Source organism: Calidris pugnax, unplaced genomic scaffold (genome assembly GCF_001431845.1).
Source record: "Calidris pugnax isolate Ruff unplaced genomic scaffold, ASM143184v1 scaffold20, whole genome shotgun sequence".
NCBI lineage: Eukaryota > Metazoa > Chordata > Aves > Charadriiformes > Scolopacidae > Calidris > Calidris pugnax.
The window spans coordinates 8,543,785-8,571,694 of record NW_015094510.1 but is presented as its reverse complement, the minus strand read 5'-3'; the positions used below and the strand labels follow the sequence as shown (position 1 = coordinate 8,571,694).

The 27,910-nt window shown below is 36.6% G+C and overlaps 1 protein-coding gene across 2 annotated transcripts in view; it reads right to left on the bottom strand.

Moving 5' to 3' along the window:
• Positions 1–27,910, bottom strand: part of DIAPH3 (diaphanous related formin 3) — a 234,753-nt gene that overhangs the window by 94,439 nt on the left and 112,404 nt on the right. For both annotated transcript variants that reach the window (XM_014965690.1, XM_014965691.1), the window contains 3 exons: positions 15,871–16,110; positions 12,232–12,361; positions 3,390–3,514 (listed from right to left, as the gene is read on the bottom strand). In XM_014965690.1, the coding sequence (XP_014821176.1) occupies positions 3,390–3,514; positions 12,232–12,361; positions 15,871–16,110 (495 nt within the window). The remainder of the gene's footprint in view (positions 1–3,389; positions 3,515–12,231; positions 12,362–15,870; positions 16,111–27,910) is intronic.

The window sequence follows — 27,910 nt, the reverse complement described above, 5'->3', positions numbered from 1 at the left end:
ATCAGATCAGTAAGATTGTCCTGTTCCTGACAGCAGTCTATACCCAAAGATTAGGGAAAAAAAGAAGGAAACTAGGTAAGTAAAGCATGATAATTCAACTGATGTAGTATTTAGTTTCTAACAGTCTGCACACCAGTGATTTTTTCTGAGCTAAAGCTGCCTCTGGACTACTGTGTCTAATAGCTCCAGACATTCTATCTTTAGCTAACGAAGCCTTTTATGAAATTCATTTATATTTTCAGCCTCTACAACATCCTAAAAGTAGATGCTACAGTTTAATTGTTTGTCGAGTAAGAAAAGATTTCCATTTGTATATTTTAACCTGTTGAACAGTATTTTACATGAGATGAACCCTGGTTATTTATAAGACACAATGAATATGTTACTGACTTTCCGTCTATACGGCATACAAAATTACAAGTATTTTTGCTATATTTTCCTATTTTTTTTTAATTTTCTGCCTTAAGAGTCCTAATTTATTAAAACATCCCTGATGCAGAAACTATTGCATACTGCTGATCATTGTCACCATGCCACATCAGTAGCTATATAGTACACTTTTTGAGATGGGGTGATGGAAACATTCAGATAAAAGAGTATTACTGATTTTTATAGCAACTTATTTAAGTTTTCTGGTTGCCCTTGACTACAGTTATTCTAACATAATGAACACTTATATTTGTTCCAGATCTTTTACTCTATAATCACTGTTTTTGGTTTTGTTTTGTCTCTTTTTTTTTCAGATATTAATCCAGAAAAAGTCATTCCACTTTTGACCTAAGAAATTTTGTTTCTTGGAAGTATTTGTTAATACACCTCATTGAAAGGTTCATGGAAATGCAGTTATGTTCTATCAACTGTCCTGCCTTTATTTGCATACTTTAATAGATCTGAAAGGGATAGTTTCTTTTTACAAAACCCACGCTCACTCTCCATCATCACATTATATCTCCCACATATACCTGTTGGTTCTGGTTTTATTTAGTCTTCATCATTTTTCTTGCTAGAGAAGCCAGACTTGCAGATCCTCCTTGTAGGCCTTTTAAAAAACCTCAAGTGCTTCTTTTCAGCTTTGATTCCTTCTGTGTCTTGGGCTAACTAACCTATAGTCCAATAGGTTTAGATTTGAGTTTATTTTAAAATCTTTTCAAGTCTTTGGTGACTACTGGCTACTCCTGGGGATTTATTGTTATTTATTTTATATTTTTCTTTAAAATATATGACTCTTTCACTTGAGATTATCCTTCCATTCAAAATGTTGCACAGTGGGGTCAACCAAAGCTCTCCCTAAAGAAAACTAATGCAAAGTAAAAAAATTACCACTATGGCTTATCTTCTTGGCACACATTGACAATCTACATCTTCTCTGGCAGGATTACAGCTTTTGAGATGCTTGAAAAGGATGACATGTACATCCTCCTTTGCATTTCCTAAGACGATCACTACCTTTTTTAAGTGATTAGTAAACTGCTCTAATGCTCTTCATATACAGGAATGGAATTTCAACCCCTAGAAAAGTTATAGTGTTTACTGACAATGTCTGCCTATTTACCTTATCTGACTTTCATTATATACAATTTACAAACTTATATAATATTATTCCACTCAGTTCCTGACATGAAGTTTCCGAAATGCCCTGTATGTCAGTAACAATAAAGGCAAATGAGGAATCCTACACAATCATATTTTTTTTTAATTTTAGATATTTGATATTACCATAGGAGTACATAGTTATTCCTCAACTTACTTTCCCATGCTCTCCTTATTAAGTGAAGCTCCTTTTTTCAGGCTATTCTTCACTCATTCTCAACTGAATTTTGCTCATTTCTTTCCTATCTATTTTATAGGTATGGAAGTTTTATAACCACATCTCCAAAGAAAGCTGCATACTAAATTATCTGTTACTTCGAACCCTGGTCCTCAGCTTAAAAATGCAAAAGGTTACGGGGTATTTTAAGTGCCAGCATCGTGACTGTTTTGGATTAGATGATCATTGTAGGTCCCTTCCAACTGAAACAGTCTATTCTATTCTAATGGATTACAAAGAGTTTGTCCCTCTTCATAGGTTAGATTTTTGAGTAAGTGCTTCCCGTTCCTAATTTCCTAGCCTACACATCATTTTCTTAACCAAGCACAGACTTTGCAAAGTCTTAGTAATATTTCTAAGAAAGCATCAGGGATATATTTTCCTCTAACTTCCTAGCAATAGTTTATCTCTTGCCTTCAGGACTCCTCTCCTACTTGTCCTATTATGCTATTGGCTTCTTCAGTGACAAAACTTAGGTTTCCTACTACAGAGGCTCCATGCTGGTGGGCTGCAACATATCTCTGAAAACCACATTGAGCTGGAAAAAAAAGCCAGCAGCAACAACAACAACAACAAACAGAACAACCTCACCAACAAAATACCCGACCTTAAAAAAAATAGTAGGAACATTGAAAGGTTACAGATAACCCACGGAGTCCAGAGAAGGCCTAAAGCTAAGCTGTAAACACTTTGGTTGCAGCTAGTGTCCTGAAGAGGAAACTGGCCCTAATGGAGCGAGAACAGCTATATCCACTTGGCCTCAAGGTTCTTTGCCATCTTTTATTCAATAGTATGAGATTAATCAAGAGGACTTCATCCTGAGTGCCCCTGCCTTTGTACATAACAAAGTAGTCTTCCAGCTCTAACTGTGCCTGCAGAGGAAATTTCAACCTGCCTCTCTACCTGCTGATATTTCTGCTTCCAGGTTAGTCTCAGTGCCAAGCAAAGATGACCATCATCTGGTAGGGAGGTTTAAGTGAAAGAATGGGTTTTTTTTGCTTTAATTAAGTATCTTCATGTCACTAGGCTTTCTTATAAGGGAGACAGGCAATGAAGTTGGCTACAGGATTTGGAATAAATAGTAGGAAAAGTAATTTTGAGAAAAATAAGACCAGAACCCAGTTTTCACATGCTATGAATCACATTTCTGAAAGAATAGAAATTCTTTAGTTCTTGATAGCACGTACAAAAAAATTCACAGTGGTAATGCATCTACTAGAAAACAAATAAACACAGGGTGACAGACATCTTTTCCTAAGATATTCTCACATAAAAAAATCATTTAACACTAAAGTGAAATGCTTAACGTTCCTATAATAACTACTTTTCCCTAAGTTAAGAAACTTATACACAGTGTAAAAGCTGACATGAAGCATTTTTCTCCTCATAATATCCACTACAGAGGAATCCTTTAATTGGACTGCTCATCTATTCAGTTTTTGAGGGGAAAAAAAGTTGTATTTTTCAAAAACATATGCTACAGACTAGCCAGAAGTTATGCAAAGAAATTTAAAGTTTAAGGTAATGCAGTTAAATGACTTCTGTTGATTATTTTTTTTAAAAAGAATACTCCAAAGGATATAGACATTTTTGTTACAAACTTATCGTGCTTATCTTCAGGAACTGGAAAAGTCTGCAAATCCTTCTCAAGCTGTTGGAGTTGCCTCTCCATATGCTTCAGGCTCTTCTCCAGGTTTTCCGCTGAGACTAAAATACAGAACATTCATTCTGTTAACACCTTAAACAAGAAACATTGTGTGTAAAATGCATGAGTTAAAACCTTCCCCAGATCAGCACGCTATGTTTTTAATTCTAAGATAAAAGCACACTGAACTAATCACAGTACTAGGGGGTTACTCTACAACGTTCCGCTCCCCTCACTTATGCGGTTGCCTTATGCTGATCAGGTGTATGCTGTTTGAACACTGCATTTTGTTTTATTTTTATGCCTAAGGTTTTGCACTGCAATTAAGAGTCTGGTTTGAATAACCTGAGACATACACATGCCAGTCTGTCTCTTCTGATTAACCAAAGGATAAGTTTTGAAGCAACTCCAAGAACCACCAAGCTTTCTTCAATCTCATTCTGTTAAAACAGAAAATACGAACATTTGTATGGAAGAGCACGAAGAAACTAAGACCCTCAAAACACAGAGAAAATAGGGCTATTAAACACCTACGTATGAATCCTAAGCCTCTACTCCCTAATTCGAAAGCACGATGCCTGACAAAAACCACAACAGAATTTGTCAGAGCAAAAGTGCTTGCCAAGTTGGAGAGAAGTGGAAGCACTTGAGAGGGTGTGGCAGAGCAAACCAGGGACTCAGGAAAAAGGAAAGAGTAGAGATGAAACATCAGGGATTTATAGAAGGATGTAGAAAAAGTGCAGATTTTCTTTATCAAAAAAAGAGAAATAAAACTTTCATCTATTTGAATCATGGCATGGATGTTGAATACTTGATGTGAAAATAGCTGATTCAAATATCAAGACCATAAAAGTAACCTCAGGATAAATTCTGTTAGCATGCATTCTGTCTTGGATTCATATTACTGGAATCAGTTAAAACTAATTTCCTGATTGTTTATGAAGTAAAATTAACATTTATATATGTTCTGTAGGAACAATGTATATAGATAAGAACATACTCCGAATTTTAGACTGACTTGGTTTTTTGTTTTCTTTTATTCATTATTTATTTCACACTGGAACTGTAAAGGTAAAGCTACCTTAAACTTCATCTAAAAACATCCCTGGAGAAAGCCTGTGGCCCTATGATGTTACTAGGATCTGTTGATCCATGACATCACCCGCTCATTTAAGTTATGTGATGGAAATTAAGATACACACACTGAGCACATCTTTCTCTCATAAAAGCCTGACAGAGTTCCCAGACGACTAGAGTAAAAGGTTGCATAGCAACTACAATCCCATTCACAGCAGAAAGCTTAACACAACTATAAAATGATCAATGGCAACCTGTTAAAATGCTAATGTAACCTAAAAAAAACCCAACCCAAACAATTTGGAGAGAATCAACTTTTCTAAAAAGAATAAGGAAATATAAATACATGTTCATATATATAATTTATAACTCATCACAACTTTTAAAACCCTCTGTTTAGTCAGAAACACTGTTTTCCAACTGTATGTTAGACTTGGCAGATGTTCATTCTGCGATTGGTAAGTCCATATCATCACCAGGTAGGTCAGTTGGCTTCAGCAGTTAAGAAACTCTTGTTTGGGAAGCAGAGCTAAAATTAGAAGCTGTCAATGTTGACTACAGATGTGGTTCAGTCTTCACGGGTTCCAGAAACAAACCTGATTTTAATATAAAGTCCCACTTCTGCTGTCATAAGAAGCCTTTGAGGGTAGGAAGACACACAATTTTAAGACACTGATCTATTAGAAAGCTGCTAAGAAACACAGACTATAATACCCTGTGCTTAATATAACTATCGATAGGACCCTTCACAATACAGTTTGTCTTGCATAAAAAGAGTTCACAGTATAAATTAAAGTGACATGCTTAGAAAATGTCACAAAGATGAGACTCAGCAAATATACAGGTTTTAAAAGAAAACACCCCAAAAATCCTCAACCCACCAAAAAACTCTCTACATCAATTGCGGGTAGTAGTTGAGTAACAGCTACATTCTTTTGCCCAGATAATAATAAAAAAACAAAAACAAACAAACAAAAAAATACACCCCCCCCAAAAAAAAACCCTAAACAAAAAGCCTCAGTACCTAGAGCTGATTACCAGCTTGTATACAAGACACTTTTGAATTCTTGCTTTCAGCAAAGCCAATTTTTATTTCTATTACCTCACTTCCTTTGACCTTGAACAGGCACATATTTGATCAAGAATCTTTACATCTCTATCTTGTTCTGGAGGTTTTTGTTTGTCATGATCTGAAGTCATTCCTGAATATAAAAATTCAGCGTTCCTTTGATTTCAGCAGTGCATGACTATTAGATGTATTTTCCTTTAAGACTATATTTCTGGTGACAGCCCCAAGCAGAGGCTAACTCCCAATATGCTGGTATTCATTTTGGTACTACTGTCTTTCAACTTCCAATTTAGTGAAAACAGATTAAAAAAAAATAAATCAGATGTGTAAATATAAGCAGCTCTTCAACAAAAAGATCACATAAAATACCTGCCAACCTTCCCTCATGGTATAAAATCTGAAGGGGCACAGAAGAATGGAAGAAAAAATAAATAAATCCTAACTTTGACCTTAATCTTGGGAAGATTCAGCTATAAACCTAAGTCAAACTAAGCAAGCAACTCATATGACAGTTCGAACACAAAGTCAAAAACTGGGATTTTGAATGTTAGTAAGCTCACAAAACCAAGTTCTTCATTGAATACAATGCATGTGCACCCGAACAATCTCTCAATTCTACCCTCTGAACTTTCATGCCCCTTTTTTCAAAGTCTCCTAACATTTTTATAAGCAATAATTAGATTTCCTCACCTTCTGCCTTTCATGGTTAAAACAACTTTGTTCTTAAAGTTTTCTCTCTTGATTCAGGTTTTCTAATACATGATTATTCCAGAAGCCAGTGCAGGACTCTTGCACTTGGCCTTGTTGAATTTCATGAAGTTCACATGGGCCCACCTCTGAAGCCTGTCCAGGTCCCTCTGGACCACACAGCTTGGTGTTGGCAAAATTGCTAAGGGTGCACTCAATCCCATTGTCCACATCACCAACAAAGATGTTAAACAGCACCAGTCCCAATACCGGCCCCTGAGGAATATTACTTGCCACTGGTCTCCATCTGGATATCAAGTTGTTGACCGCAACTCTGAGTATAGCCATCCAGCCAATTCCTTATCCACCAAGTTGTCCATCCATTAAATCCATGTCTCTCCAATTTAGAGACAATGATGTCATGTGAGACAATGTCAAATGCTTTGCACAAGTCCAGGTAGATGACATCAGTTGATCTTCTACCAACACTATAACACCATCATAGAAGGCAACCACATTTGTCAGGCACAATTTGCCCTTAGCAAAGCCACATTGGCTGTCACCAATCACCTCCTTATTTTCCATGTGCCTTAATGAATAATTTACAGTTTACTGAATAATTTACAGTTTACTGAATAATTCTCTAAAATTGCCAACATACTCTTGATGCAGCATTTAAAACTAAAGTTAAATGACAAAATATAGCCTAAAAAATCCAAAAACACAACCAAAAAACCCCTCTCTATTGTCAGATGGTGATAGTACTAACAAAGAAATATTCCAGAGGCAAAAAATCAGAAGGTTTCTGTAAACACCAGCAAAAGCCGTGAATAGGTATTAACAGTGGAAAAAGATCTAGTTGGATATACTCACTCAGTGTCACAGAAGACTGAAAATACAATATTTATGTTTTTTTTTCTCCCAAGACAATGTTTTCTCTTGTAGTCTAGAGCCATTTTCTGGCTTTCTTGCCCCCCTCCATCCCTTTTTTCTTTTTTTTTTTTTTTTTGAGAGGAAGAAAGAGAGAGTGTGTGTGTGTCTCAAATGTGTATACAGTGCTTTTGCTGAGCTCATTTCCCCTTTTTTTTTTTTTTTTTTTTTTTGAGAGGAAGAAAGAGAGAGTGTGTGTGTGTCTCAAATGTGTATACAGTGCTTTTGCTGAGCTCATTTTATTCCTAAAGGTCGGACAATGCCATAACCTCTTGAGCCCTCAGACTTTCCCTTCTGTGGCCAAAGCAGACTCCAGCTGCACACATGAAAGAAGCAGCTGTCTAAGCAGGATTTAATTAATTTTCTCCTATTTTGAATTCAAATATGAGCATACTAATGTCGTGTAATTGGTAAACAACGCATAAGCATTTTTATACCCAGTTCCCTGGTAATAATAATTCCACGGTAATAATACACAAGCCCTGTCCTGCTAGACTTGTTATAAGCTTCTTTTGAGAACCTCCTGAGTGAAATGCAGCCTGATGCCACGTGTCTCTTTTTACAATGTACAGTTTAAGCTCAGAACTTAAAAATACGGGCAAAGGTGGAAAACAGAAACTCCTGAATGAAACAATTCACTGATAGTTGCTTATTCATTGTTGGATTGCTATTGAAAGAAAGAAGTGGCTATTAAGGCAAGGGGAAAAATGGCCAAGCAACAGGCCACAGCATGGGGAAGTAATATCTTCCAGTGTCACAGAGTACGGAGTGACAGGCTGCAGTGCTGGACTAAGAGCTGCCAAGAGACAGGATCATCTTATCAAAGAAGAAATCAAATTTGAAGGAGGGAAGAGAAAGAAGACCCGCACATCATTTGCGGCTTCACTCACTGAAGAGCTCTTGAGCCTCATTCACCTCGACCGTTGGTGACCCAGACCATGAAGTGCTGTGATGGCTGCAGCACGCTGGATATTCACAGCTAATTTAGGATGTGATTGTTAATAACTAACTGCTTTGAATATGTGGTGATAGTGATTAACAATGATTAATAATGATTTAGACTGAACATTAGGAAAGAATTTTTCACAGAAAGAGTGGTTGGGCTTTGGAATAGGCTGCCCAGGGAGGTGGTTGGGTCACCATCCCTGGATGGTGTTTAGGATGTGGTGCTGGGGAATATGGTGTAGGGGAGAACTTTGTAGAGTAGGGTAGATGGTTGGACTCGATGATCCCAAGGGTCTTTTCCAACCTAAATGATTCTATGATTCTATGATTAAAGTCAATCAAATAAAAGAGCAGACTGGATAAAAGCAATATAAATCTTTAGAATACAATAAAATAAAAAAATAGTAAAGTGTACTAAATTACTAAAATATTTCTTGTCTGGAATACTAATAGAAAAGTGGGAAAGTCATTATGTTTAAAAGAAGAGACAGCTTTAATTACATGAATCTTCAGGAACTGTCATATCAGTAAGCTCATTAGCTGCAATGAAAGTTCCTCCTGCTGATCTAAGAGTACTTAAAAAACAGGATTTGTTATACTTCAAAGCAAAAAAGGTATCTTTAATTCATGCACTGTAACAGTGAATTAAGCCTACTTCTAGTATTACAAAAGTAGAAACTGAAATTTCAGCACATAATAGAAAAAAACAAATTAAATATCCTGAAGTAAACTACAACTGCATAGGTCACATGTCCCTTCCTCCTTACCTGTCAAAGTTATAGTTTTTAAATTAATATCTATTTTTCTAAGGCAATAATTATTTTACATATTGTGAATGTTTTATCATTTACAAATACTATATAATACCTGTTAGCTTCACAACTAACAGACTTTGTCACTGCTCTTAAAACTTTTGCTATTTATCTTAACAGCTTACTGTGCAACAATTACTGGACAATTTTTCAATGAAATGAAAGGAGCAAAATGTTTTTTCTACAAAAGGATAAAAAGAAAATTAGTTGCTAAACATTGTAGCCTTCTGATGTTCACTCTTTTGAATCAGATATAACTTGAGAGAGAAGTTTTAAGAATGAGTAAATACGAAATAAAAAATGATATAAGGTACACTACAAGTGTACTGGCTGATACAAGGACAGTCATGACAAGGAAGAATTCTAAAAAGCATCTTTTAAGTAACTTGTTCTAAGAAATTTGTACAAGACTAAGCAATTATTTGATGGTGATCAAATCAAAACTAATAAGGAACCAACATGCATAGTATAAATCCATTTTTATAGAGTGTGCTCAACTTAAATTTTTCTGTTAATATTGTTCAAGTGGCTTTTACACATCTTTCTACCACATTAATTTTGATTTATAATTTAAAGGGCACTTGCAAATAATACCTTTATGCCACATATAAAACACGTAATTATTGTATTTGCAAAAATGAATATACACACAAGGAATAGAAACAGCTCAATGAAAAAAAAGTTTGCAAGAAAGGTATGGGAGAAAAGAATATTCTTATCAAACATCATTGATTTATTCTTGGGAATTACTTTTAAAAATTACTTCAGAGAGGAAAGTAAAACCATGAAGGGAATGACATTCCACCACTGCTGCAAGGCCCTAACCTTTCCTAGGACAACAGGTAGAGAACAACAATTTGAAACAAATACTGGAAGAAAACAGACCCTATATGCCTCACAGAAAAATTGAACATTATATTAGTAGAATACAGAACTAGGAAAAAGATTGATGAGTTTCCTCACCCAACAACTTTGAACCAACGAAATAGCATATATGTAAAGAGAAGCTTCCTATCAGATGACATGAAAAAGGCAGGCTGGCTGACTTCTGCATTATCAGCAGCCTGTAATCCCTAGACGTAACCTTTGGTGCCAGCAGTTTTCCAAATTTACTGGAAATATGAACTGCCTCCAGTAAATACAATCCAGGATGGATTATTCTTGTTAAGAACAAAACACTATTTCTCACAATGACAGAGAAACTCTCATCCCACAATAACTAAATTCTATTCTAAGGCAACTGGTATTTCTTCTGGAATAAGTATATTTGACTAGATGATCATTAAGAGGAAAAATTTTTTTATTGCTTCCCCTCTATCACTCTCCCTAACAACCATCATGATACCTTGTAACATCTGACACATTTCCCAGCTCACTGTAGAAGCCTCAAGGCAAATCATCCACCATCCATCTTGGTCAACTTGTCTTCATTAGCATATCAATAAGTTACGTGAGACCAGGTGAGTCTATTATGTTGGATAAGGCTAATTACAACCACAGATTCATAGATTTTTTTGAACTGGCCTTTTGGTAAGCTCAAGCAAAAATAACAACTTCATTAAAACTTTACTGTGCAAAAACTGGTGCATATTAAATCAACCAGGTTAAGAAAAAGATACTTCTGCAAAAGTACTAAAAGATTTTAAAAAAAAACCTCCATGAGCTGCAGTCTTTGGTATCTGCTGGATTTTCAAAAATTCCAGTGCAGGAAGAGTTTTACAAAACAAAATGCAATTTTGCAGGTAGGGAAACAAGTATAAGCAAACACATTGAAATGCTAATCTGTTAAAGACACCCTAAGCCTCTGTTGTCTTCACACAGTAAAACTGAAATGCAAAATACATCTCATAACGCACTGAAGTAAATTCAGTGTATAAACTTGAAAACATGATCATTGATTTCCATCCGACAACATGCTGAGCGAGATCAAAGATTCATCTAGTCAATAGCAGATGCCTTAAAAAGAACAGAAAACCTGGTCTAACTGATAATTTTACCGGCTACTCTTCAAATGTTCAAGTGTTTCGTATCTCAGAAGCTTTCCAGAAGACAATCAGCAGCTTCACGTAAGACAACTGTCTACACTGAAATAATGGTTTCTAATAAGGAATGTTTTAGTTTTTCTGGCTGATATACAAAATTCAACCACAATGCAGACAAAAACATACTAGTAATGAAAAAAAAATAATTTAAAACCAGTGGCCAGTTAACAGTGGGTTCTATGAAAATAATGCATAAAATATTGATTTTGTATACAGCAGAAACTCCTATTACCAGTACAATAACAGTACAAACAGAAGGGCTTAGAGCTTTTGACGGCTATTTAAAAATACTTGAACTTCTAAGTGGTTATAATGCACCAACTAAAATTGGAAACTTTAAGACCCATGATAACAGAAGGGGAACTCTACGTGAATGACCACTATCTCAAGTTCTCCTTAAGAAGCAGGTTTTGCAAAGCTGTAGTTCGTGGCAGGGAGACTGAGTGAGGCACAGGAGTGACACTCTACAAAGCAATACAGATAAACACTGATATTTTCCAAACTGACATAAACTAAAAAATGATTAACGGAGACAGCCCATCCAATCTTCTTTTCCTGCAAGAGTATGACAGTGCTGAGGTGTCATCAATTTCTAACTCCATGCTTAGTCAGTTTAAATTACTTAAGCTGCAATAAAATATGAAGAAGGACCTCTAAATTAAGAAATTAACTGCAAAAAATCTGCTGCTGCATATATTGAGATTTACCGTATTCTATGCTGCTTGATGAAGCAGTAAAGAGAGGAAATTATTTTTCCAGACTTTCAATGCTACTACTGCATGAAAAATACACATGGGGAAGATAAAACTGTTTTGATTTGTGTTTAGGAAAAAAAAAAAATATTGAATGATGGTATGACAGACTTTCTGAATTAAAAGACATCGAGTGTTTCTACTACACTTACCATATAAAAGACTGAAAGAGGGAAATAGTTTAAGATCTGTTAATAGAAAAGAACTTTTAAAAGAAATCTATTTTCGACAGTGCGTCTAGAAGATATGTTAGAAGAGATGTAATGTAAAATCCCATAGTAAATATTAGAGGACTGAACACTAAATATTATCTTCAAGACCACTCCCAGCAGCTCAAATTACTGATCTGTGCTACTGAGTATTACTGGCCATTTTAAAAATAATGTTAGCATAAAAGAAACATCATCTCCCATAAAATGCACTGCAATGCAAGCAGAATCAAAACTTTTAGTGAGTTATACGAACCTTTACTAGCTTTATCTAAATGCTGAAAATCCTCAACAAAATTCAGGACATCCTGATAACTTTCTTCACACACTTCTACAAGAAAATGGAGCAACGTTGTTTTTTGATCTGCCGACTTTGTGTCCTTCAGCTAGAGAGAAAAAAATAAATGTCAAAACACTGAGAATAAGATTACTTCTGAATATTTTGATAATTAATATATATTACTAACTCTGAACCAAAGAAAGTTAAGAATTGTTGAACTGGTACAGTTCTTTTAAAGAAAATCTTAAGTAACAGGCTGTTTCATTTTCCCCCTTGCTAAAACTCCCCAGAAAGATCACATTAAATATTTTAATTTTGTGCAATATTTCAGTTCTGTACTCCAAAGCAGTATACATTTCTCTTTTTAAAATGTAACTATTAAAGCTATATAGGAATTTGCAAAACTGTGAATAGACCCATGAAAGTTTATTAAAAAAAAAAAAAAAAGAGAAAGCAGCAAAGTCTTACATGCTGCACATCCACTCCATGACACGATTTCCTTTTGTGTGAAGCTAACTCTAGCCTAAAAAATATTTATGCAGCAGAACCTACAACCTCAACTTGCACAAGTTCTTGTTATCAGCTCTCAATAGGATAAACAAGAGTTCGTAGGGTTCATTGTTTAAAACCTTTGACTTTAAAAATTCTCAAGTACAAACTTTTCTTTCCTTTATTAATATAAAATTATTTTAAGCCCAGCCATTTGAAAACTTGCAGCTGCTTATGCAAAACCCCTAACAATTGACAACCAGCAAACATTCAGTTAAACATTCCTGTCACAGCCTCCCGTTTGAGCTAGTCTTAAATCATCGGAGAGATTTTGGGAAATAGAAAATGACATCTCATATGACAGAATTTCTTCACTACTTAAAAACTATTTCTGCATAAAGCAATTTAACAGGAAACATATACATGTATATAGGCACACACAAAGTATGCACACATCCTAAAGGGCTGCCACAACCGCACACAGACTTGTACATCCCAGTATCAGGGGTACAAAGTCTTTAGTGCAGTATTAAAACTAGCACTAAACAAGCAGAAAACTCATGTTAGTTTGTTTCAACTTCAAGAGTGTTCTTTAGTTTGGTTACCATGAAGAAATACAAATAATTGGAAATGCTGGATGGTTTAAGAGTAACTACAGCAACAAGGCAGAAAGGAAAAACTACCTTCATTTCCAAAGAGGGTTCAAAACCAGTCACAGAGCTATATGGGGATTACTTCCTAATAAGGAACTGAGAGCAAGCTCAATGCCAATTTAAATATACATACAAAATCATGTATTTATTTATTTTAATATACTACCAGAGTTTTCCAATGGTTGCAAATTTCTTATAAAGAAATTTTTTCACACTTCTTGTGCTTCCCATTATCCTCAGAAATCACTTAAAGGGCATTTTATTGATCTGATTTTAAAAAATAAATTAAGAGTATATTGTCTGCTTTTCCCATACTGTGTGCAAATTAAAAAGGAGAAATTTGGATGGTGGTTATCACTGAGGCTGGTATTTCATACTTCACTGTAAAAACTCAGTGGTTATTTTCAAAGACCACACTGATACTATCTTAATAAATATGATCACATGTACTCTTCCAGAATGTGTATGTTCTCCTTCAGGCGAGTGGATTAATAGTAACGTGAGACATAATTTTCAATAGAAACAGAAAATGAAACACACATATGAAAACAAAAAAAAATAATATCTATTTTATGGTCATTACTGCATACAGTGTTATAAGTTACTTCTGTACTAGCAACGTCAGTGGGAAGTGTCTCAATAACTGAAACATCACACAATTTCCACAAAGTGACACGGCTTGAAATACATATAGTTAGTTTTAAAAATAAACCAGTGTTATAAACATGCAGATAATTTTAAAAGATCAGTATTTAATATTATTAGGACAACAATATCGTATCTCTCTTCTGAGAATATGCACTCATGTTCTCTGATGCAGAACTACTACAGTTCAATTCTACATGTTGCAGGGACAAGGCAAAATATGGAATTGTCTCCTGCAAAGTGGATAGTTCATATAGCTCCCTATGCGTAGTTGAGCACCAATGAGGAAGAACAGATAAACTGTATATTCTTCAAATATTTCAGAAACCAACATCTCTGAAATACTCTGAAGGGCAGAAGTCACAGCAAATTTCTTAATTTCTCAGAACCCCTGCTGAAAGCTGCTGTGCAGACCACCAAGCAGCCTGCCATTTGCAGCTTTCTAGTTTGGGGCCTTGAAGGAATGTTGGTTTGGGTGTTTTTTTTCCTGTTTTAACACTAATATTTCTAATAGTTGAACCATCTTATTATTCTCAGAACAGAGGAGATTAAGCATTAACCAACAAACTACACATAGTTAAGAAAAATTCCCAAAATTGCACATACATATTTTTACCTCTGTGTTTCCAGACAAAGTGATCTGTCTGTGTAAGACACAGTTTCATAACCAGTGAAGGCTTGGCACTCACGGACTTCCTAAATGAGGCCACAATTGGATGAGGTGAATTAGGAATTGGTGACTGGTACCCTGATACACATTGGAATGGATAATCCAGCGTTACCTCTAAAACCCAGTTGCCCAGTACTGAAGCAAGCCAGAAAAATTGTAATAGCAACCAGATCTCAATCCCCTATCAAATCTGCTGATATATTGGAATGTCACCATGTGTCATGAAGGAAGAACACTGTGGCTGATGTGTTGAATAGTTGGGTCCCTGATTCTAAGAAACATGCACACACTTCCAAACCAGTTAAGTAAATACTCTATTCAAAAATATTATTTATATTAGCTCTTAATTTGGCCTTACAGCAATCTTCATAAATTATTAGCATACTTGGATTGCAAAAGCTTTCCACAATCTTCCCCATTATCAAGTTCTCAACTACCTTTGCAGTTAGAAAGCTTTCTTAACTTTTAAGCAAACTTCTTTTGTTATCAGCAAAGTCAAATAATTCCATCTCCTACTTTAGTGTCATAGAAAAGAAATGTTCAAATGCCTTATCATAAATTAATAACAAAAGGACACCCTTATGTCCACCTCATGTTCCTGTCCTATCATTTCTAAGCTAAAAACACCCCAATGTTTTTTTCTCAGTTTAGAAGTGTTACACTTAACTATCATCTGGATTCGCACCATTCAGTCTATAAAGCATAGATAACGTCTTATATAAAAGTTGAAAGAAGAAACAGGGAAATGATGACACTGAGCAACAACAAAAGAGAATCAGATAAGGAGAAAATTTATGTAAAAGAGAAAACAACTATATTAAAACAGATTAAAATGTGACAGTCTTCAAAGTGCTCAGACACGTAAGATAGTACTACGCTACTATGATCACAGTGATACGGTCTTTCATAATCTTATTTAGTTTGTGGGGTTTTTTTTTATTGTTGTCTCAATACGGATTCTTCTAAAAGTTTAAATGCAAGCCAGTCTCAAGATGACTGTACACAGATCAGATGCATTGTTCAAACCTCAGCTGGTACTGAGAATTACGGGGGGAAAAATTAACCACAGGGAAAACACTAAAACAAGGTATTTAAGTAACGTAATAAAAACAAATGGAAAAGTGAATGTAACATTCAAATGGATCTTTCAAAACTCACTTTACATAAGGAGCTGAGATTATATCCAAAGGTTTGGGCATTCCGAGAACCTGCATTCATGTAGTTTCCCATTAGCAATACTAGTTCCAGCAGCTTGCTAAAGCTTTTACTCTTCTTTATCTCTTCACAGGCAGCACTGACAGCCATGATGTCAGGTTTGATGTTGTTCACCTGCTCCTCAAACTGAAGCTTAAAAAGAATAGCACTGAGCCGTGGCCGTAGTCTCTTCACGTTGCTCATCTGATTGAAAAGAATATAGGAGATTTCCTTTAAAATTCATGCTACACTTTGGCACTGTACAAATGCATACAATCTGTAATGATTTATTGGTGTGACAGGCTTGAAGAAGCAATATATCTGCTATAACTGATAGCAAATGAACGAATGAATGAGAGACACTTGGGTAAGCAACTGAAATCCCATCTTGTGGTTAATACCAACTGCCCCCATCCTTTCCCAATAACTAGTATGTGTAAGCAATAAAAGATAAAGTGTCATCATATATCACATCTGTCAACTCATATACCAAATCCCATAAAACTAATCCAAGTTTATGACCCAGTACTTGCAAAGTAATAAAAGTAGTTCGCAAATTTTGTATAACTCAGGATGTATCAAAACAAGGCAAATCTCATTTTCTGGTGCAAATATTTAAAAGCTGATTTCAATAAGAGCTTACTATAAACTTGCAGGAAAATAAGTTTTGAAAAATATCAGCTATGAAACACTTAATATAGCACACGCTAATATACACCAGTATTCATACCCCACTATCCTACTGGACCTTATACAGTTAATTAGGCAAAACAGAAAACTCCAACAAAAACGGTAGCTTCTGTAGATCATATGCAAAAGACCTGGCTTTTTCTATGGTTTACTGGTCAGGGATTTTCAACAGAAGTTTCAATCTTCCCATATCACTTAGGTCACTGAATTCCCACCCCAGAGATTCTTTGCTAATTATTTACTATACCCAAACAACCAGACTCCAAATTTCATTGCTTCTTTAAATCAAGGAACATTGAATGCATTCAATAAACTAAGTCACTCCATCTCCCAAGTTTCCAACAGAATACTCATCCTTCCAACTCTACTGCGGAAATCTTCAAACATTTTTTAGGTTTGGCATCACATACAATCCCAGAAGCTTGTTTTCTTCCATTCTTGCCCCTTTTCTCCCTACCAAGCGTTACATGTCCCTTCCTTTTACCTTTCCATAGCAGAAATGATGTTTTCCTCCCTGTCTTGTGGCTCTGTTTGCATGTGAGAAATACTAGTCTCAAATTCTTCCATGAGCTTCTTCCTTATCCCTGTTTTCTCACCAGTTTGATGAATTCTGTAAGAACTTCTTCCCTATACTTGTGTTTTTCCCTCTCAAGGCAAGGTTCAAGACAATACTGCCTTGATAATTCCTGAAATCCTAAACTAGCTTTTGTTTTGGTTTTTTTTGGTGTGTTTTTTTTTGTAATTAAAAAAAACCATACATTATGGCTTCCAGCTATCAATACTTCTCAGTGCAAGAAAAGAAGCAATAACGTTGGCACTTTTACTAAGTAATAAGTTTCATACAGTGGCCTTAAAAGTTTATCTTTAAGATGGAAATACCTCCCTCCAAAACACATAGATACCTAACATTTTCCAGAATATTTCTCAACCCATATCTAGCCTATCAATGTGAAAATAGCTCTGACAGTGCAATGTTCACAAGTCGTTTGGTGCTGATTATCCCACAATTGACTCAGTGAAAAGGATAATGGTGACACCTCTTCATCCATTTCAGCATAAAGTCAAACAAGGTATCTTAAACTGGTACTGAAGGCTGTCTAATCCAAAAGGCTTCATATAGAAGTAGAAGAGGATGGAATTTACAATCTATTTTATTGGTTTTACTGCGACAGCAGCAGAAAATAAAATCAGGTAGAGTTAACATTTTATGCTACTAAGCCACTTCTGCAATGCCTGCCTGGCAGTGCAGCCACCTGACCATGGCGCATTGAAGTAAACAGACCATTTGCATTTAAGTTCAGATAAGAAATCTTGAAGTAAAATAAGCAATCCTTTCCAATAACCACGCTTTGGTTTGCATCGCAGAGCAGAGCACACAGACAGGATGTCTTGCAGATGAAACCAGGTTGAAAATCAACTGCACTACTGAGCTTTAGTCCACAGACTGCCTCCAGCCTGGTCCTAAAGTAAAACACTCAAATGTATATAGTTTAAACATTAGCTCAGCACAACTGTAGATAGATATTCTGGACTAAATAGCACTCACAATGTGGTAAAATTCTTACTTAAGTACGGCTAAGTAAGGATAATAGGATCTGAATTTAAATAGAGCATTTCAGAGTGAAATAGAAATGGAAATACTTAAAACCCACCTAAAAGGAATATAGCGCTCTTACAACTTTACATCTCATTTAGGAATAAATACCTAAAAGAATATCAAGGTACTGGACAGAGGCAAATGTCACAAAGTCATTCGCCCAGCTCCATCAGGAAGACTCAAACTCCTTTTCCTCAAACAATTCACTTACTAGATTTATATGAGCACTGCTACTTCTTAGCATATTGAGAAGAATATTCTTAATTTTAAGTTTTGTTCTCCGTTCAGGAAAACTTTGAGACTAGACCAGAAAACCACAAAACTCCACTGAAATCATCCAGATTTCTAACATCTGTCCCTACTCGGGGTGCAATAGAGACAATCATTAATACCAACCCACGGGAATTAACAAAATAAAGTGTAAGTGGTATTGATTTTAAATTGCTCCAAACTCAAGATACTACAGAACCAGCAGTTGATGCATCATTTATTGACTCTGGGCTTCTCAGACAGATTCTTGAAACTGAAATAGTCAGGTACTTTAGATCACAAAGATCTGCTGCACAAACTTAAGCAAGAACATATGCGTGAAAGATGTAAAGTTTTCAGCAGAACCAGCTGAACTACAACAAATTATGAAGTTCTGTAAAAGTCTTAAGGATGGATGCAGAAATAATGTAATCTAAAAAATCAGAAACAGCAGTGCATGCAATAGAAATGCCATTGGGCTTTCTTTTTATTATCACTGTTTTTTAAACACTCTGAAATCCATAGCTCATGTATAACACGTGTTGTTGGCACTATTTGTTTACCCATTTGCTAAGTCAATAATTGACGAGGGAGGAGATGGAGAGTTCCGTTAGCAATATGTGGCTTTCTCTGATACATGTAGGCTACAGAAATATTCAAACTGTAAAATCCATACACCTTATCCCAAGAGATGCTAAGAATTTAGGTATTGCAATGTTTAAAGGCTTATGTTCATGCCCTATGCTTTTTTATGCTCAGTACAGAAGTCCACTTATGTCACAGAATCTTCTAGGTTGGAAGGGACCTCAAAGATCATCTTGTCCAACCGTCAACCTAACTGACAAAAATAGACACCCGCACAACAAACAATGTCCTTATAGTGCAGACAATCCAAATAACTAAAAGAGGGAAGTTGAAGTAGAAAGCTGAAAAGAGTGGACTAAGCATGTCACAGAGAGCTTAGTGTATGGGTAATGAGTTCTATTTTTCAAGTAACGGTCCATAAGAACGTTCTCACTACATGCAAGTCCAAATGGGAAGTGACAACTGAGTTGAGCTACCCAGTAGTAGTTCTCTCAGCCCTTTATCCAACAGCAAAGGGAGGTTTTTCTCTCAAATACAGCATAAACCAGAAGGCACCTGCAAGAGCTTGCCATCTGGTAAATGTGTACTTTCACTGCCGGCTTTGTTGATGTCAAGTAAAGGAACATGTTTCAGAAGTTACAACACTGACATTACATTTTGATCACTGAACGTGTTTCATTCTTACCACAAGTTCGCAGAGAAAAACACCACAAGGGTTCCAGTTTCACAATATACCTTCCTTAAAGGATCAACAGTGCCCAGACTGTCAAACCACCTCAAAGTGTTCCCAGCCAAAGAGAAAAATATCAGTTACAGCCAAGACGACTAAAAGAGTAAACTGGAAGGGCATCCCCTGTGGAAAACATATGGTTTTCATCACTGCAGCGTCAGTGGGTGCTCCAGAGTGCATAGATAAAAAGTGTGAATTCCTAACACTTATCTTTAGATTCAGGCACTCGAAAAGCAGGAAAAAAACACTTTATATAAGGAAGAACTGACACCTTAACAGACCTTTTATCATGTTTAAAAAGAAAAAAAAGAAGATCCTGCTCAACTTGAAATGAGAAGTCAACATGCCCTAATCTTAGTGAGGGCCACCGGCTTTCTGGAAAGACCAAATATTTTTTCAGGGTATGGGAAGTCAATCCCATCTCATTTTTATTGAGATGTTTTTATGGCTATGTGGAAATAGTATATCTTTCTTTGCCTTTGACATGTTCTTTTTCCCAAATAAGTAATAAAGTTAAAAACTGTCAACTCAAAATTAAAATTACTTACAAGAAATCAGAAAGTCTTTATACTGACAATGTTGATGTGTGCACATGTAGACAACTGAAGACTTTTCAGCCTTACTAGCACTGATAGAAGGTACGTCCTGATACTCTGTTTCTCCAACTAAAGTTATAAACAGCTTGAATTTGCACCACTGACTCAATTTCTTGCAAATACAAGGTCTTCCTAAAGGATATTCAGGACAGAAGAGAAGGGAATGTACTGTGATACAGGAACAACACCTACCAATGACCTCCTAGCTGCACACAAGTAGCCTTCTCTTCTCTTGTGGATGACAGTGCACTGATGGACAGTGTAGAAAATACCTGGGTTTTGATTGCATCATGTTCAACACAGACAGACCAACAAGGCCAGTCTGCAGATCTAAGAAATGAGGGCATTCATTTTGAATACTCCAGAAATCACCTGCCTTACGAAATACATCCAAGTTGCCAATGGAAACTACAACACAGCTGTCAAAATAAGCTGAGTTTACAGTCTTCATGCTGAAATTCACAGGTAGGTATATCCTACTATGAAAAGAAAGCTGATTTTTTTGTCTTGTTCAAAAAATACAATTAGATTTACTGACATCTTGATCAGAACAGAACACAGAGACAGCATTTGTTTCTCTAGGTTGAGTTTAGACAATAGTATTTTCCTAAAAAGGAAGCATCCTGGAGTCGAAGGGTCTGAATTTCCCAAATTATTCTATTTTTAGCAAACAGATGTCAGGAAAGCTACTTTCATTAAAAGGTACATATGGAGCAGATGTCACTAGACTGAAAAGCTTTCCTCATGGGAAATCAAGTCAAGAGTTTAATATAGGTAAAAATCATCTGTAAAACCTCTAATTCAGCCAGATAGCAAAAATAAATAAATTTATACCAGAAGTCATTGAGAAATTTGAAATACAATAATTTAATATCAAGCCAAATGGAGAAAAGCTTCTAACAGTCTAACACATCTAGCTGTATTCCAGATGGACAAATCTGATCAGCTTAGCTCTCAAATAAATGCCTTACCTTCTGTCTGGCTACTACCAGGAATGCACCTCCTAATGAAAAGTAAGGCTACATATTACTTTGAGTGTCCCAACATACAGGCCATGAAGACACAGAGAGATGATCAAGGTCTGGATGAACATGTCTGAAAACCGTGACAGCAGGTTTAATACTTTCCATCAGGCTGAACCACCATAATAACTCCAACATAAAAGTAGGATTTCATGCTGTGTAATTGTTTAAGCAATACACAGTGGTAACAGACCCCAACAGCAGCTGATTGTGATGTCTTTGATGTGACAGACAAGGCTCGTTTCAAAAAACCTCAGATCTCTAGCACATTCATATTTATTCCTAAGTAAGTAGGTACGTGTCTATGATGATGACAGTACTGGTAAGGAAAAAGCATTCCACTGTAGATCTTCTATTGTCCTGTCAATAGAGAATTCAGTAGTGACTGTGGAATTTTAATCCATATGGTTATTCAGTGTATTTGGAACCACAGACAATCTGTGGCAAAACCAGTCTGACATGAAGCGTCACATAAGTGAACGCTATGGGAGACAGTTTACTTATCTTGGAGAAAGTCATCCAGTTCTACAAAATGATCACAGGGAAAGTAAATCCTAAAGCACTTGAGCTCCAAAGGAGCTCTATTGAGCTCTAAAGTCTGAAGCTGGAACAGGTAAAATATCTGCACAGTAATTTCAAGCTCCAGGGATCTAAGAGGTACCAACCAGCCTCAATATTCTTTCAGCACAAGTGCCCTACATTAGCCAGTCATTTGGATGCCTTGCTCAATTTAAGTGGCGAAATTCCAAGAAAGCCTTGAAGCTGATGAAAGACAAGATGTACTGGATCATGGTCCTTACTGGGTCATACAGGATCATGTACTGATCATGGTCCTTAATCAAAGCAGAAGTGGTTTTCTTAAGATGTTCAAATCACAATATGAACATTAGAGGATTGCTTACACTTCTAGTGAAGCAAAAGCATCAAACCAGACTTGGGTCAGGCTCTTAAGACATTTAGAGGAACAGCAAAGTGAATGGCTGGAGGTAAAAGATGAGGACCCTTCAGACAAACAACCTTATTGATCTGAAGTTGTAGGGATACCTGCCAAGAAGACTGAAAGAGATGGGCTACGTATGTGCTAGGCAAAACAACGACCAACCACTTCCAGCCATCTGAATCAATATCAGGCAACAATAAGACACATTTTTTAAACCAATTCTTTAGATTAGCTACCCAAAATAGTTTTACTGGAACCAAACGGGGATGAGTGAGACCTGCTGGTACTGCATCTTTTACAGGAACGCTCCTCTATGATTCAGCATCACAATCTTTCAGTGATACAGGGGAAGAAACATCATCTACTCCAATGGCAATTGCAAACACTCAGATCCATGCAGATCATGATGGCCACTTTCAGAAGATATTTCTGGAGCCAGGTTCTCCACCCTAACCAGATTCAAAGTTTGAAAGACACCTAGAGATTTTTTAACTGTCACAGATGGCTTTAATAGTTAATCTTTCGAAACACTCCTGGAAAGGCTGGAATTACTGATAGAGAACACCGACAAGGCAGAGCAGCAGATGATTAGGGGACTAGAATATCTCTCTTATGAGGAAAGCCCGAGGCACTTGGGTCTTTTTAGTCTGGAGAAGAGAAGGCTGAGGGAGGATCTGATCAACACCTATAAATACTTAAAGGGTGGGTGTCAAGAGGATGGGGCCAGTCTTTTTTTCAGTAGTGTCCAGTGACAGGACACACAAACGTGAACATAGGAAGTTCCATCTAAACATGAGGAGGAACTTCTTTACTTTAAAGGTGGCAGAGCATTGGAACACGCTGCCCAGAGAGAAGGTGGAGTCTCCTTCTCTGGAGACATTCAAAATCCACGTGGACATGTTCCTGAGCAACCTGCTCTAGGAGGACCTGCTCTGACAGGGGGGTTGGACTACATAATCTCCAGAGGTCCCTTCCAGCCCCATATCATTCTATGATATACTTGACTTACAGCAGACAACAGAAGAAGGTAAGGTTTACAGACAGAAATTAACACAATCAAAACATCTCACAGAACAGGTGCACTTCACCACTTGAGGATTTTAAAAAACCTGAGATGTCCCTAGGTACAGCTGTGCCTAAACATCAAGCATTAGGCATGGCAGAGTACATCTCCGCAGACACAGTCATAGTATAATATTTTCCAGACAACAGTGAAAAACATTAATACATTCTGAGTTATCCTCAATGAGGACATACAGGTGAAACCATCAGCTGAATATGGAATTGATCATTTTAAGTGTCTGCTGAATTATTTAAGACAAACTAGCCTTCATCAGGGCTCACTCTAATCTTCAATTTACTCTAGTGAAATCTTTCCCTTTGGTACGAACTCATTAAAAACACATCCATCAATGAACAAGCTGTCAAGCCACGTGAGGATTGCTTGCCAAATTCTATTTGGGTTAGCTATCAGTGTATTTCATAAGGTCTGAGCATTAATTATTTCTGAAACAATATTTCACAATTCCCTCAATTTTATCTTTGAGTAAATAAAAACGGTCAAGGAGAAATTTGTTTCTTCCCCTCACCCCCACCCCCCTAGGTCCTGGACAATATGGAAACATATTTTCAAATTTCTCAACTTTTAAGAAAACAAATAAAGCAGGCACTATCACAGATAGCTCTTGAGACACTATTCTCAGATGTGAGACTGCCAGTAGAGCTGCCTACACCCGAGGTCAAATATCCACTAATAGCATCCTGGCAAGGATTAGCAACTTATTATGTCAACAGTGTTTATAAAGAATGACAAACTTATTATTATTTTTTTTAATGGAACTGCATTTATGGATTTAAAATCATGCTATTAAAGATGTCCAGGACTATTTTATACCCCTAAGGATTACAGGCACTGATGAGTCCAGGTGCTTCTTGCTGGATTTAGCTCTCTCCCTGCAGTATAACCAACACAGTACTACTTTTGGGAATTGTTCGTGGTGCAGCAGGCAGTTAACAATATTGGCATGGACAGCCCTGCAGCCTTAGTGTTGCTGTGTGGGCACAGCAGGAAGAGGTGGATGCGTGCTGCTGTAGAGTTGGTAGGGAACTAAGGTTACAGAACATTCTTAGCTGGAGCAGCAAGAAAGCCTAACCTATCACAACAACATGCAACTCTCTATAGAATCTATATAAACTGCATCCCAAAATAACTTAGGAGAGTGGGGGCAAAGATCTGGACCCACCTGATGTGGAATCAAACAGTGCCATGCACATCTGTGATTCCAAAAGCATACTGGGATGTCAGGCCTGAAAGGTGCAGAGATGTCTGCTAGACACTCAAGTTCTGAACAGCTGGAATACGCTTGTATTCAACGTCCCAATGACGTGCTCCTCCGTTTTCCCCATGATGAAAAAGGGAAGATGTGCTTTGCAGCCATTATAACTTGTCTTAATAAATCTATCTTCCTCTGTTTCATTTTTGAGTCCTCAACCACCTGACTGGATGCTCGGCTCATGAGATCTCTTGCTGTCTCCCAAGCTGTGCTCGGAAATTGTTTGGAAAAGTGCAATTCCGCACATGCCAAAAACATCCCTCATGGCTATTCTAACAAATTAACACTATGGACAATTAAAGTTCAATGTCCAAAAAGGATCCTCAAGTGCTTTTTAGTTGATTAGTATGGACACAGCCTTAAAATGTCATCTAGTGATTTATCATCCCTACAACTTCTAAAAATAGTGGGATACAAGATGGTTCAGAAAGCTGCTTTCAAATATTGAATAATATTCAAAAACAATTGATGAGAACTGAATTTGGATGGCTTCGGTCACTACTGTTCCATGAATTATTTTAATACAAAAAAGGAAAGGCAACCAAGGACATGAGGGACTGCATATGCAAAACAAAGCTTATAGATCAAAAAGAATAAAAGGTTTCAGGACCTCATACAAAACGTGAAACTATGTGGATCATCACCTGCAAAAAGTTATTTTAATCAACCACTATTTGGCTTCCTCTCAGACCACCTCAAACCCACAGAAGCGTGTGCATGTAAGCAGCAGAAGACACAGCAGCACAAGGGTCAACATAATGAGCTGAATTTGTCCTCAGGACACCATTCCCAGCAGACTGTAGCATATGACATACCTTATTCTTTTTCTTATTAGCCCATCAGCAAACTTTAAGTATGTATTTTAAGCAGAGATTCCAAACAAGGGAAAGTGCTCGGCAGCGACCTGGCCTAAGATTTATAGGAAGCTGAAGTTAGGAGATTCTAAGATAGAGAGATAACCTCGTGGTAACTGATGACTCCTGATCATATAAATGATCTGTCCAAAAACTAGCTTGCTGTCACCAGTCCAGAACTACAGGACATAACATGGTGTTGAGAGAGTCCCTTGTCCTCTGTGCTGCACATCAGCGAACCTGGCCAGACTGCTCAGACACTTGCACCATGGCACTCAGAAGAACATGGGTATAAAACCACCAGTGAGTTAAAATTATAAAGATACTAGCAAGTAAAAAAAAAATAATTTACATCAAGATTTTGTAAGTAAAAATCACTTTTCCCTTTCCATAAGTTCTCACACTGAGATGTTTATTGCTGTGCTCATTTTTCCATGCAAGTGTGAAACTTAAAAGCTTTAGGTTACTGTAAACTTCTCCTTTGTATTTATCCTTCAACCTAGAACACAGTTCAGAAAGTTTACTTCAAACAAGCAGGTAGTAAGATGCCCTTATCAGTTGCTTCATGAACCTGCAATTTTAATATCTCAGAAAAAAAAACTCAGAGCCAGTTCTAATTAATAACAATGAACAATAATAGAAGATAATCTTTAGTACTTGAATATTTTACATTCAAAAAGCACTGAACAAACGTTGACTCACACATATCTATTATAGCTTTATTAAAGATAATTAGGAGGAACAATGGTTTCTTTTTCAACTCTCCACCTGTCTCTCAAATAAGCACATATTTCTTTTCTTCGACTACGTTTCTTAAAAGGCTCTAACCTTGCTTTCCTGAAATTAATACCACTGTATTATTGGATCACATTCTTAATTATGCTATGTTTGAGATAGTGATCTCCATTACTTCTTTTTGTTCTTATTTCCAAAAAGTCCTACACAGCGGTTAACCGTGACTTAGAATAGCATTTAACTTGGACTTCCTCTTTATTTACAAGATAATCTGTTGTTAAAAAAGGTTCATAAGAGTTCTTGTTGAAAAACTATTCTACAAGACATGTTTCCCAATAAATCAGCTCATCTAGAAACTATTATGTTTTGCTTTCTTCAACATATGTCTATTTTTCTTTTATTTTGTCATCCCTAAGTTCTTTTCCTGTGAACTTTAATTGCACCTCCATGGTCCAAATCCCTTTATTTTACCTGTTCTTTGTACTTCAGATTACCCACAGTGGTGTTTCTCCTTTTAAGTTTCCCACATGAGAGTAATTAAATGAACATTATTTTTTCTCAAGTTATTAGCATCTTCACTTGGCAGCTAAACGTGGGCTTTAGATGGCCTGAGCAAGAGATAAGAAAAGTAGGGCTGTCCCCAGGTGAGTCAACAGTGGACTGATGCCAGAGCACTGTCAGTGCCCTCAGTACCAAGAACAAAACATGCTCTACTGGAACAGAACTGAAGCGATGTTAGATTAGCTCACGCAGCCACGGAAAGCCCCAGTTGCTCCTCAGAAGCCACACAATACCTTGAGAGTTATACTAAGAGGGGAAAACCAAACAGATAAAAAACAACCAGTGCAGCTAAAACAGCTATGCATATTGGTTTCTGTCTCAGCTGCAACTGAACATGCTGCATGGTCATCAGTGTTCAAAAGAGACATCATGCTATGCCACCCAGACAAAGCCATTGAAGCCACAAAGAAGCTGAAACTCAAGATGACCAAATAATAGCTAGAACAGGAGATAGTATAATTACGTGCAGGTAAATATGAGAAACTCTTCAACTTCTGGCAGGAATTTGTAAGGTATGTAATGAAAGTATGAGAGAAAACAAAGGGAGTGAAGCTGTCAGGTCCTCAATAAAAAGACAAAACGCCACAGCTGACAAATCTATTCAAAGGTAGCGGACTTTTGAAGAAGTGATTGAGAATTTCATACACAGAAAGGACCACATAGTTTTGAAAGAGACCAAGCTTTTAAGAATTTCACACAATCAAAATGGGGAACTTTTACTAGCTAGAGAGTAAGGGTGAGAAGCAAATTGAAATAGAAAAAAATGTTGAAAATTTGTTTACAAGAGGAAGATGGAAGGACAAACCCCAGCAACGACCTTATCATCAACAGATGATGCAAGGAAAAGATAAATCATCAATGCTGTAACATAGCAGATAAGCAAGAACACAGCTAAACTTATATTTGGGTAAGAGTCATTGGATATATTGATACAGCAGAGGGAACGTCTAAGTAACAGGTGAGATGTATTCTAAAGAATATGCAACGGACCGACTTTTGAAGTAAAAAATTCAGAGAGAAAGAAGTTATTGCAAGCACAAATGGAGATAACAGCACACGAACAAGTGTTTCTAATTGTCAAAAAATTAAGAAGACAAGATAAATATTCAGCA